This window comes from Callorhinus ursinus, unplaced genomic scaffold (genome assembly GCF_003265705.2).
Source record: "Callorhinus ursinus isolate GAN/ISIS: 27379988/994484 unplaced genomic scaffold, GSC_fseal_2.0 scaffold5, whole genome shotgun sequence".
NCBI classification, from domain to species: Eukaryota; Metazoa; Chordata; class Mammalia; order Carnivora; family Otariidae; genus Callorhinus; species Callorhinus ursinus.
The window spans coordinates 4,553,442-4,566,746 of NW_027397067.1; the positions used below are offsets into that span (position 1 = coordinate 4,553,442).

General features: G+C 37.2%; 1 protein-coding gene across 3 annotated transcripts in view; it reads right to left on the reverse strand.

Annotated features, from left to right (window-relative positions):
* PXDNL (peroxidasin like) overlaps positions 1-13,305 on the reverse strand; it is a 502,908-nt gene that overhangs the window by 16,511 nt on the left and 473,092 nt on the right. The window contains exons 20-21 of one of the 3 annotated variants that reach the window (XM_025870586.2): positions 10,505-10,619; positions 5,375-5,504 (exon numbers count right to left, since the gene is read on the reverse strand). The exons of 1 other annotated variant lie outside the window; for it this stretch is intronic. In XM_025870586.2, coding sequence (XP_025726371.2) covers positions 5,375-5,504; positions 10,505-10,619 — 245 coding nt within the window. The remainder of the gene's footprint in view (positions 1-5,374; positions 5,505-10,504; positions 10,620-13,305) is intronic. One more of the 3 variants, XR_012378200.1, reaches the window with a different exon arrangement.

The window sequence follows — 13,305 nt, forward strand, 5'->3', positions numbered from 1 at the left end:
TCAGAGATTTGGAATTCAGGAGAACACTAATAGGCCTTCTTATTTAGACAGTTTCTGCCTCTCAGACTCATATCATGTGATTTTTCTTATTCTTGATTACCTATTCTCCAGCCATACTTGACATCTTTCTGTTCCTTACATATGTCAAAACTTCCTTTAGCTTTAATTGTTTCACTTTCTGTGGTTGTTATATTAGTAATAACATTACCTGTCCCTTAATTAAAAGGAAGCCTCTGAAGTATCTTTGATTCTTTTCTTTCACTCATCCTCATATACTTGTTCAGTAAAGTGATGGAGCTGGATTTTCTGGAACAGTTCTAATTTATGCTTCCCTCCTCCCTCAGGCTTAATTATTATTACTGTTGTCCCCTTTGAACTCATGAAAGAACCCACTTTGGATAAATAAGTTATAGTGGACAATCTATTGCTCTATCTCCCTTCCTGCTTGTTCTAACTAATCTGAATTCAGAACAAGAATTTTGTCTTTGTGACCACAAGGTATCTTTCTAGCTTCACATTCAGTCTTTCCAACCATCCAACCAATTACCAAGTTACAGTGAAATACATGATCTTGCCTAAATATGGGCCATTGATTATCTATCATTAAATTATCATCAACTGCACCCTTTTACATAGATCTCAGAGGAGATATCTAGACAACTACACCCTAACTTCCTTCCCATTATGGTTCTGGGTTAGTCTACCAATGAGAGGCACTCATGTAAGATTGGAAAGGAAAGCAGTATTATCCTCAAGCACAACGGCTAACAGGTACATAGGCTGAGCTTCAGGCTCCTGTGAAATTGCTGAGACTCACTGTGGCTTCCAAATGAGCTCCTGTGAACCAAATAGCTCCCTGCACCTGTTTCTATGACCTCTATTCCTCTCACCCTTCCAAAGGTTGTGAAAACCTATAACTTCTTGTATTTAAACCCATCCTACTTGGAATTACTAGAGGGTTTCTCTTATTTTCACTGAAAACTGACTTATACATCTCCTTGGGAAATAAAATGAGATTACATTTTAAGTTTAATTTTAGTGTTTCTTCTTTCTGTTGAAAAAAAATTAAATCACTTGCAATTATTTCATATTAAGAAATAATAAAATATTAAAAAAGAAAATTCACTCTAAAATGTCATAATATTGATGTGGTGTTCCAAATGATCTTAAGTACATGCAAATTATTTAGTGATATCTGTGTATCTCCACTGTACTATTCACTGATACTCAAAATTAGGCACTTTTTTTGAGTTGTGTCATAAGGTCTGAGATCTGATCACATATGACACAATATCTGAAAAATGATATTTAGGCCCATATAATAAAACAGGTAGACTCCATTTTTTAGTACATTGTGGCTCTAGAAATTGCATCAAAATGTACAAAACATTTTGTTTTCTATAAACAAATGATATACTTGCAAGATAAATTCCAAGCCTATAACAATTAAGTAAATTCTAGCTCTGGATAATAATATAATGATAGAGGTGTAAACACCATGAACCTCAACCATAAAATAATAAATATCTGTATGAGAGGCTCCTAGAGAAAGAGAAAATATATCCATTATACCAAAGGGCTGTGGAAAAAGCATATACCATATGAAGACTACAATTCAGTTTTATTATGATATTGATATTTATATAAAAATATAACATATGCTTATTTTAATTAATTTTAAATATTAAATGCAAACTTGTGTGTCTTATTTAGCTTGAATAGAACTTGAAATAAATGGCTTAAGAGCTTATTTGAATGGCTTAGATTTCTCTTAAAAAATCTGATGGTTTGAGTCCAAATGTATATCTTATTTTACTCTATATTCATACAAAAGGATACTAGAGATCTGAGAACTTGTCCCAAAGTCTCAATTATTCTTTATAAAGCACTTATTGTGACATCAAACAGTTTGAAAACCTCATTTTAAGAATTTAGTTTTAATTAAAGGTATAAGTTCTTATATATCATCTCATTGTTCATTATATACCACCTCCCCCCGCAACACACACAAACACCCTTACAGCCATGTAAATTAGGCACCATCACAGATTGAAATAATTAAATGTTCTGAATGTAGTTATGGCTCTAGTTATCTCTACAATGATCAGAATCATATTTAAAGAGCAAATATACTTTACTATAATCCACTGATTACAAAACACCTACGACACCATGGAATTTGCAGACCACCTTCATTACTTTGATTCTATCATGGTTAAAGGACCACCATTAATGAATATCTTTTCTAGACATTCCAAAGTCACCTAATAAATGTAAACAATCAACAATGGAAAATGTCAAGACTGGCACTATTTCACAGCCCCGTAGACAAAATGCACCTAGGGTCAGAAAGTAAAGGTAGAAACCCATGGCTAGTAAGTGAAGGTTGGAATCTTGTGTCTTAGACAAGGGATGGTCTCAAGAATAACAATAATCTCCTACGTGATGAGTACCACTATGGACTACAGTTTCTATATTCTGTTTAATCTACTTGTTCATTGTCTTTAATTTTACCATGAGAAATACACATGACTTTATCTGGGTGCTCACTTTTCATAAAATAAAGGGTTTAATTTCTGTTTTTTTATTTATTTACAGAATGTATTGCATTCATGTTGATAAACAGAAAAGCTACAAAGCTGAACACACTGCACATTTAGAAATGTCCTTCTTTTAGCTAAGAGGATACATTTCATATTAACATGGACCATTAAAACTCAGGTTTTTATACAGTAAATGACAGATGAACAACAAATGTTAATTTCACAAATCCTAAGGGTTTGTTATATCTGAAAATATTGCTTTATCCTCAGAACGTCTGTCTTCATCATCCTGTCCACCTCTGAGTGCTTCTTGTTCTGGTCATAGATGTAGTTGTAGATGCTCTTGAAAGCCACCCAGGACATATGCTCAATTTATCTCTGTGTTCCATTCTAAACCTTTTTTTTTTTCTTTTTTCAATCTACTTTACATGATCTGGGCTGATTTCTGACTTGAATCAATAGTTCCCAATGCTGGTATTATGTCATATTTATTTATTTATTCAATTTTTATCTGTCAAGATTTTGTTGGGTTTCATTCAGTGTGCACACAGTTCTGTGCCTTACTGCCCCCTCTTCCCATCAGTGTGTCCCGGCCACAGCTCAGGGAAACCTGACTCCTGTAAGAGCTCTCAGGACCTTCTAAACTGCCTCTTCCATCTTTGTCCAATCCTTACAAACCCTTTATATTCTTCATAGATCCAGAACTTTTTGAGTTCAAAAAGAAAACAGGGGTGCCTGGGTAGCTCAGTCGGTTAAGTGGTTGCCTTTGGCTCAGGTCATGATCCCAGGGTTCTGGGATCGAGCCCTGCATTGGGCTCCCTGCTCAGCGGGAAGCCTGCTTCTCCCTCTCCCTCTGCCCCTACTGTGTGCTCGCACGCTCTCTTTCTGTCTGACAAATAAAATAAAATATTAAAAAACAAAAAAAGAAACATTGGTTGCTTTTATTTATTTATTTATTTTTAAGATTTTATTTATTTGACAGAGAAAGACACAGCGAGAGAGGGAACACAAGCAAGGGGAGTGGGAGAGGGAGAAGCAGGCTTCCCACTGAGCTGGGAGCCAGATGCGAGGCTCGATCCCAGGACCCTGGGATCATGACCTGAGCCTAAGGCTGTTCCTTAACAACTGAGCCACCCAGGCACCCCAACATTGGTTGTTTTTAAACAAGTACTATGTGTCAGGCACTGAGGATCCAGCAGTGAAACGGCCCCAGCTATTAAGAAATTTACAATATAATGGAAGAGATAGAGCAAGTTAACAGGAAAAAACACTTTTCCTTGATACATTTAGAGATATGTGTTACTTCAAATTGTTACTGGACAACTAGGAGGGCCAGCTACTGCAGTCTTGGGGTATATGGAATGCTTCTAATCACTATAGCACATATCAAAGATGAAATATTACCACTAACATGCAGATAAAATTGGACTAAAATGTTGCTTATGGATTCTACCTGTGTCTGAAAATCCATAAAATAAGTTTATGAAAAAATAATTTGCTATATAGATAAATGGATTAATGTTTAAATTAACAGGGCCCACCTTCTGCAGCCCAGTGCCGAGGACTTTCTCTTACCAGTATAATATAACACATAAGCTCACTGAAAATAAAATAAAGGTCCCTAGACTCAGTGGGGTCCCAGAGTCCTAGGTCACCCCAACCATTCTAAGATGGAATAACCTTATCCTTCAAGAATAACCTTCAAGAAACAATGCTTCACATCTTTGAGATTCATGTTCAGACTCAGATTGGACAACTGATTGGACAAACAGGTGTTCTGGTCACAAGGAACGGTGCTGATGAGTAGCACACTGATGCAAACCACGGCTGCAGCCAGCCCCTAAGGGTGGCACACACATCAAGCCAGTAATCTCGCATTTCTATACAAGATAATATTTTTACATTCACACGCAACAGTAATATGTTAAGGAGGTTACTGTTCACAAAGTGCTTCTGCCATATAATCTCATTTGATCCTCATAACATTCCTGAAAGTCCAGAGGACAGCACTTATTCTGAATGGTCAAATAAATTGCCCAGGTCAGACAACTTGAAAGGTAGAACTTCCTGTCTTCAGACCCTGGGTTCTTCTCACACCCCTACAGTGCTTTCTGCCTCAAGACCTCTGATGGTAAGAAGGGAAGAATACGCTTCACAGTGACATTAAAGTCAAAGAAGGAGCCAGCACAGCACCATGCCTTGAAAGAGATCAGACTTCCATTTCTGAATAAAACCATCTAAATGCCATTTCTAATACAAGCCAAATCTCTCATTGACTCATTCCTAAATTTTAGAAAAAATTAAATAAACCACGAGCTAGAACAACTGGCAAAATAAGCAAAAGTGCAGAGGAGTGTGGAAATTTCATTTTTAACAATAGCTTTTCAAAAAAGGAAAGCCAGACAAACCAGTAATCCCTAAGAGGCTTGTTTGGACTCCATTTCAAAAACAAAAAAAATTATAAGAAAAGTATTTGTTGGTCTGTTACAAATTACCTATATCCACAGAGATGAAGAGAGCACCCAAACACAACTATTCAGAAAGGCACTGAGCAGGAACTCAAAAACTCACTGAGCAGAGAGCTCCATCACTGGGACCCTGTGTATTGAAGATATTGGTATTTGGTAGAAAGGAAATGGATTTTACCCAAGTGCTCCTTCCCTGAATTCAACTCTTATAAGGAAACTCTCCATATATATATAATAACTCCCCATTATTATTCTGGTATTGTGCTATATATTCACAAAGTCATTGGACAGATTTTTTTTTTTTTAATCTAGTTATTCCAGTCTCTACAACAAGGACATGTTACTTAGGGGAAAAAAACAAACCTGTTCTCTGAGAGCTTTGATGGTTTTTTGAATTTCCACTGCAAAATTGCTGAAATCTTGGGCAAACTTTGCTTTTGCCAGAAGTGTCACGTTTCTACCATCTTCATCAATGTACAAGTGACCTTGTTGCCTGTTTATACAAGAAGCAAATAAAATGCTGAAAAATAGAAGTTGCATGATAAAAAAAAATCAACAAATATTCCTCAGGCATTGGAATGTACAGGGCATTGTGACTGCTATGCTGTGTGGACATAAAAAGATGTGACTGGAATTAGAAATTAAAATTAAATGACATATAAGAAGATAATCCAGAGTGTCATATCTGTTCCACATAGTTTATTCAAAATGATAAGGAAGTATTTCTTAGGAAATAAAGGGAATGCCACATAGTATTACATATCTATTTGACATATTATTTAGATCTCAAATTATGTCTTTTAGTAAGTTGTTCATTCCACTTCACAGTGAAAGAGCAGTGACAAATTAAATATTATATACTATATAGTACGCAGGTGGGAAATTTCCTTGTTCTATTATAAATTCATGGCAAGAACTAAATTAAGATGAGAATACTAGTCTAACAAAAATCTAATCTTAAACCAGATGCAAAATAGCTCAGTATTGTTGATAATAAAAGGAAATAAAAAGTCTTGGGCTGAATTTAAAATATGATTCCTAGAGCTTAACTGAAGTTTTCAAAACACAGAGGTAAATAATAAGTTTGGAAAATTGAAATGAAAGTTCCATCCACCTATGATTACAATATATTGTCAAAAATATTTTTATATATTGGGTGCCTGTGTGGCTCGGATGGTTGAGCATCTGCCTTCGGCTCAGGTCATGATCCCAGGTCCTGGGATCGAGTCCCGCATCGGGCTCCCTGCTCCTTGGGAGCCTGCTTCTCCCTCTGCTTCTCTCTCTCTCTCTCTCTCTCTCTCTCTCTCTGTCTCTCATGAATAAATGAATAAAATCTTAAAAAAAATATTTTTATATAGATTTGATTTAGTTGACGTGCTATTAATGTCTCAAGTTTTCTTTTTTTCCCCAAATTTTGTTAAAAGTTCTTCTTTGTGAAAAAGCCATTGTAACTTTCAAAATTGTTCTGCTTTGTTCTGCTTGATATATGTCTTCTATTGTTCAGTAAGAAAATAGCTTGCCAGATACAGTACATCCCATGAGCTTGTAAAACAATTCCTAAACCAAGGACATGTCACAGAGCTTACATCAGAGAGGTAATTTAGGAAAAGATAGCATTGAAAAAGAACAGGAGTTACCAATGCCAGTTACTCAGTCACTAGATCAACTCTATGTCCCGTAAGACACTATGAATTAGAGGCACCATGAATCACTAGTGGCCTCACACCAGCTTTTACTATGGTGCCGTGTTCAAATTGATTCAAGTGTACCAATGTTGACATGGATGATATTAGTAACAATGGATAATTTTAATTAAGATTATTTGACACTTTTGTTTTCATGATGCTCTCTCCTGTAGATCATCAGTGTTGAATAAAAGGGGATTTAGCCACAAGGAAGTCTGGATGATTGTATAAAGGTACAACCAAGATTTAAAGTACTGAATGTAGGAACACAGGGAGTAGTTGATATTGGTAAAACCAGATTATACAATCCGGTGGTGTTCACAATGGAATAAGTATGTGTTGGGTGTGGGTTATGTAATAAGCATTACGCTAAGATACATGTGAGGGTGCTTTCCAGTAAGTAGGCTGCTAACACTCTCTCAGAAAAGGCTGACTGATGAACAAGCAGGAAATACAATATTTGTATGAGGAAGACAAATAAGAAGGTAATGACTTCTGCCTGGGGTGGGGGTGGGAGGTAGCATGAATCAGGGAAGCTAAATAAAGCGACCATAATTCTTCATCCATTTCAGGGACCATGCAGCTCTGAGTGTTCTGACCTAGAGGCCACATCGTTTCACTCAATGCACCCAGCAGTGCCAAGAGACACTTGAAGCAGCCCTGTCTTTCAGATGAGAATACTGTAATAGAAAGTTAATATGTCCATATGATACAGCTATTAAATTGCACAGTTGGATGCAAATCAGGATTTTTAAAAACAAAATTTAAAAATCCTTTTTTAACCACTACACAGACATTTTAGGCCTGATCAGATTTATGTTTTAGACAGTGTGGAAAGAGAGAAGAGAGACAAGGACACCAGCTAGGGAGATTATTGGGGGGTTGTGGGGAAGGTGGGGGGAAGATGAAAGGAAAAGATGGATAGTACGGATGTTGCTATATATTATTAAAAACATGAAACTCAGCATAGAGCTTGTAAGAAAAAAATAGTATTTATCAAGTTAAACTGATGTTAATTCATGAACAATGTATTAAAAAATGGCTCAATTTGTGACTGAGAGAGAGTAAATGCAAGAAAGATGAATGTGGGGGCGCCTGGGTGGCTCAATCAGTTAAGTGGCTGCCTTCAGCTCAGGTCATGATCCCAGGGTCCTGGGATCGAGCCCCACATCGGGCTCCCCGATCAGCGGAGAGCCTGCTTCTCCCTCTCCCTCTGCCTGCCTGCCTACTTGTGATCTCTATCTCTCTGTCAAATAAACAAATAAAAAAATCTTAAAAAAAAAGAAAGGTGAATGTGCAGAGAAAAGTGAGAGTGAAATCATAGTCTGAGTGATCTGTGCACACTGAGTGATGGAATTTGGCCCTCTTTGGTCTAAACAAGTCTTCAGCACAACAGAACAATCTACAAAGGATTACTGAAGTGTGTATAGTTAGAAGACAAAACAAAGCTGGTATTATCTTTTTATCATCACATCAACAATAAACAGAACTCCCAATTGCAAGGCTCATGTTTGAGTCAAATTTGATAAGATTGGCAGGAGACTAAAATTGAAATTAACCAATCTATAGCTGAGTGACTAAGGCTACAGGTAAGGAGAACGTCCATGAGGTCACCATAATCTTTTTTTTTTAAAGATTTATTTATTTATTTTGAGAGAGTGAGAATGAGAGAGAGAGAGTACATGAGAGCGGGGAGGGTTAGAGGGAGAAGCAGGCCCCCCGCCGAGCAGGGAGCCTGATGTGGGACTCAATCCTGGGACTCCAGGATCATGACCTGAGTGGAAGCAGTTGCTTACCCAACTGAGCCACCCAGGCGCCCCGAGGTCACCATAATCTTAAAGAGTTCAGATAATTTATACGTTAATTATTACCTCAAAACAAGTGAAATGAATGTTTCTGGAAGAACCGGGATGTGGCTGTAGGACAGGGCAGAAGGCAGGTAGTGGGTGTTTTGTCCATGCCACATACTTGTGGATGTGACTGGAGAGCCAGATCTCCTTTAACATCTTATAAGAAAAAGAAAAATTGCCTACAAATGTGTTGCCCAACATCTACTTCCAATTTTTCTCTGGTGAAACATTTCATGTAGTAGAGTGGATTACAAACCAAATGAAATGCTAAATTAAATAAGGGCCATGTGACTGCTTTCTGCCACTTGAATTATTTAAAAATGGTTCTGACTGGGGTTATTGCTCCTGGTCAACAGTCTACCTTGCAGGAAGGAGCTCCAGGAACACATGGAACAGGTTTAGTTTTCTTAGCCTAGAATCTAAGGCCTTTCTCTCTCTGCCTCAATCTCTTTTTATAGAACATTCTTCCAGAATGCTCTTCATCCCTACGTATTGAACACACCAGGTCATTTAGTAACACGCCAAGACTTACCACTCTGCAAACACACCTAAATTTCTTTGTCCCCATGACTTTGCTCGCTGTTCTTTCAGACTGGGAAGCCCTAAACCTTCATCAAAACCTTAGTCTCTTTCTCAAGAGCTCACCTCTGCATAGGCTAAAAGTCCAGAATTATCCACACCTTGTTCTGAACTATACAGCATCCTAATTGGATTTCATTTCAGTATTATATGAGAACTTCTGTTCAAAGGGTTAATATTTGCATAGCATTTAAAAGAATGTTTGGCATATAGTGAGCACTAACTATAACAGCATTTGCTGTCCTCTCTTTTGTTAAATGCCTATACTGTTGCATCTCACATCACTATTAAGCGCTTTACATATATATGTATTCTCAACATAATAATCCCATAAAGTAGGTATTATTATGCCCATTTTACAGCTGAGGAAACTGAGACTCTGAAATTTTACATAACTTGTGGTTATGAAGTAATGGAAACAAGGTGTGCACCTGTGCCAGAATCTGAAACCTTCACCCATCTCCCTTATCAGATTACCCACCTTCTCTCCTGGACTATAAATCTTACGAGACAGAGACTATGTCTTGTTCATTTCTACATATGTCACAAATTCCCACTTGTGACTGATAGCAGGAACTCCAAAAATGTATTTTGAATTTGACTGAATTATAATACCTAGGAGGCTGCTATGAAAGACAAAGTTACTAGTGTGTGATAACAAAATGTCTTCAATAGTGTCTCCTACCGGACTGTCAATTATAATGTTTGTATGTTTGTTTTTGTAATTTAATTATACAAGCATCTACTGAATATTTACTCAGTGAAAAGGAGCTACTGTATACACCCATGCTCACGACATTGTTTCTGTTTCCAGAAGCTTCTAAGACAAGTGTGAGGAGAAACTTTGTAAAAAAGTTAACTATATATGAAACTTGTATATAAGTGTCACAGGAGAAGTCCTAACAGATTTCAAAGGAGTTAAGATTGACATTTCTCAGTTTTCTGAGGGATCAAAAATATCCCATCTTGGTCACAAATTAAACCTTCTTTGCAATACACAATACATGGATTAAAATCAACTTACCTTGATAATATTATTACTTTTCTTACAAACAATATGCTGAGTTTCCTATTTTTGAAAAGAATTTTAAAAACAGCAATATCCATAATGTGATTTAAGGAATCATAAATAACATTTATGATGTGCAATTTTCTGTACTTTATTGAGAAATATTTATTGCTAAACATGCCCTGGATATGATGTCCCAGAGTGAAAAGGAACCCATATATATTACAAAATTTATTTATTTGTTCATCGTTGTATAATTTATCCTATATGTAAATGAGTCAACCATTGTTTCTAAAGAACCCCTCAAATTGTATATTTGAAATAAATCTATGGTAAATAGCCCAAAGAAATTAGATATTTCTGTACATACCTACTGATTAGATCACTTAAGTCCTTATCTTTCTCATCAGGATAGCTGTATTGAACAGAGCGTTTCTTTTGAGATTCTTGTGTGAATGCTCTTAACTGTCCTCTACTCCTACAGTCTGTGGGGAAAAAGTATCCACATGAGCATTGTGTGAGATTGGCATCATCTTCCTGTCTAGAGTATCTCTTTAATTGAGGAGGGAGATGGATAGCTCTTCAGTCAGTTCAGTTATAGTTTTCTGGTTTTGCAATGGCTGCATCTCTGTTTTTACCAAAGCAGATGAAATACCAAGGCAGTTTGCAAAATCTGTAGAGTCTCTCTCCATAGGGAGAGGAAGGTGAATCTGAGCAAGGGCATTGATCATGGGGTACGTTTTTTTCACTTAGAGGACTTGAAAATGGGGAAAGGAACAAAAACGTGGTAGACAGAATGCTTGAAATTCTGAGCTCCTCAAATTACTTAATCAACACCTGCTACCAACTCAAGGCTAGTTTTTGTTATTAATGACCTCTATTGCACAACAATGTGCATATAGTTAACACTACTGTACTGTACACTTAAAATGGCTAGCATAGTAAATTTTTTGTTATGTGTTTTTCACCACAATAAAAACACATGAGAATGTTATGAAAATTTTTATATAAATATAAAAGAACAACAACAAATGCTCTTTAAATTTCATCTGAAAACAGTTAGATTGGAAACTAGCTATATTGAGAAGAGGAAAAACAATGATGTAGGAACCTACCTTTCCAAATAGTAAAGCTACTATATATAAAGCTCAAAAAAAAAAGGAATTTTTAATACTGGAATAAAAAATATATTGAAATGGAACATGACAACCATCCCAGAGCATTTCACTATGCACTTGAATCTAAAAGGTTACACCGGACAGCATAAATTGGAGGGGAACAAGGAATTACCCTACAGCTTTTTGTGTTAGGCAATGAACAAGTTATTTCTTAGGGAAGGGAGTTATTTCTTTGGGAAGGGAGAGATGTAAAGACAACTTACATCTTCACCTTAGCATATATAAATTAAAATAAGAGGAATATGCCCCATGATAAATTGTTAAGCAAAGCTGAAGATAAAATTTAAGTTGATTTTTTAAATAACAAATAAATGGCAAGTGCTATAAAATTAGACACAAAAGAAAAGCAAAACTGTATTATACAATATGAGCTTACTAATATTAAAACATATAAAAAATAAACTGAAATGACAACATGTCAAAATGGTGACAGCGATGTGTCTAGAACATTGTTATGGTTATTATTTCTTTTTTCTTATTCTATATCTATCCTTTGTTTTGTCCCAGTTTTCAATAAGAAACAGTCATAATTTAAACAATTTAAAAATAGTAAATGCAAGTAAGCAGAGAGAAATGGATTATTCCAAGTCTGACAGTGGGCTGAGCTCTAGGACAAGTGTGAGACTTTGGACAATCGAGGAGGAACATGGAAGTACAGAATTCTTCCCAAGGACAGAGAAGTACTCAAGAAGGGAGGTAGAACTGTGGCAATAACAAACTACCTCAATGGGCAAGCTTTGCCAGTGAACTGGTGGGAAATGCATGCTGTTGAAAATGTTGCGTGTGTTACTTTTGAAACTATAGTATCAAGATATTATAGATAAAGCTATGCAGTATACTTACAGATCTATATGTGTCTACTTTTACAGCATTACTTCAACCTAGCACCTTATCAATAACCAATAATCCATAAATATTTGCAGATCTGGGTGAGAAAAAAAGAAATAGAAAGAAAACAAAAAAACACAACTAAAATATATGGGTTTCATTCATGTAGTAAAACTTAGTTTTTCTGTTTCTGAAAAGTATATAATTTTTGTCAATAAATATTTATGTGGAACTTACTAAACTATTAGTACTGTAGGGAAAATAAAAATGAATAAGCTATGGTTCTTGGTTTTGAAGAGTTTGCAAGTGGGAAACACAGCATTTCCAATTAAGCCTATATATCTCCCCTTTTAATCCTCATATAAAAAGGAAAAGTATAGAGGAAGGAGAAGCAAGATGGCGGAGGAGTAGGAGACCTAAATTTCGTCTGGTCCCAGGAATTCAGCTAGATAGGGATCAAACCATTCTGAATACCTACGAACTCAACAGGAAATCAAAGAAAAGAATAGCAGCAACTCTCTGAACAGAAAAGCGACCACTTACTGGAAGGTAGGACATGCGGAGAAGTGAATGCGAGGTGATATTCGGGAAGATAGATGGTGGGGAGGGGGCCTCCATCAGCTGCTACTGGGAAGTGATAGAGCAGCAGAGCACAGAATCGGAACTTTTAGAAGTCAGCTCTGCTGAGGAACAGCGCTCCAGTGGCTAAGTAGGGGGTCAAACCCTCGTGGGAGAGTGTGGTCTCAGGACCCTCGGGGTCACAGAAAGACCAGGGGTGCCTGACTGTAGCAGAGCTCCCAGGTATTGGAACGGGGAAGCTGGGTGCAGAGACGGAGCTGAGGAGCAGGCTCTCAGCTCAGGGTTGCCATAAACCGTGATCCGCAGCATAGTCAGACCACTGCTCCTCCAGCAGGGACCGAACAAGCGGCAGATCCAGGGAGACTCCCCTTCCTCCCCTGGAAGGAACGGCATGGGAGCACACCACAGGGATGTGCTGAGTTTGGAGACTCCACATGGGGTTGTGTGCCAGAGGTAGAAATGCTTGATCACAGGCCAGGTGAGCATGGAGTGCAGCCGGAGACCGGAGAGATGCAAGTGATTGAATGCTTTTCTCTGGGGGCTCACTGAGGAGTGGGGCCCCAGGTTCTCAGCTCCTCCGGGGTAG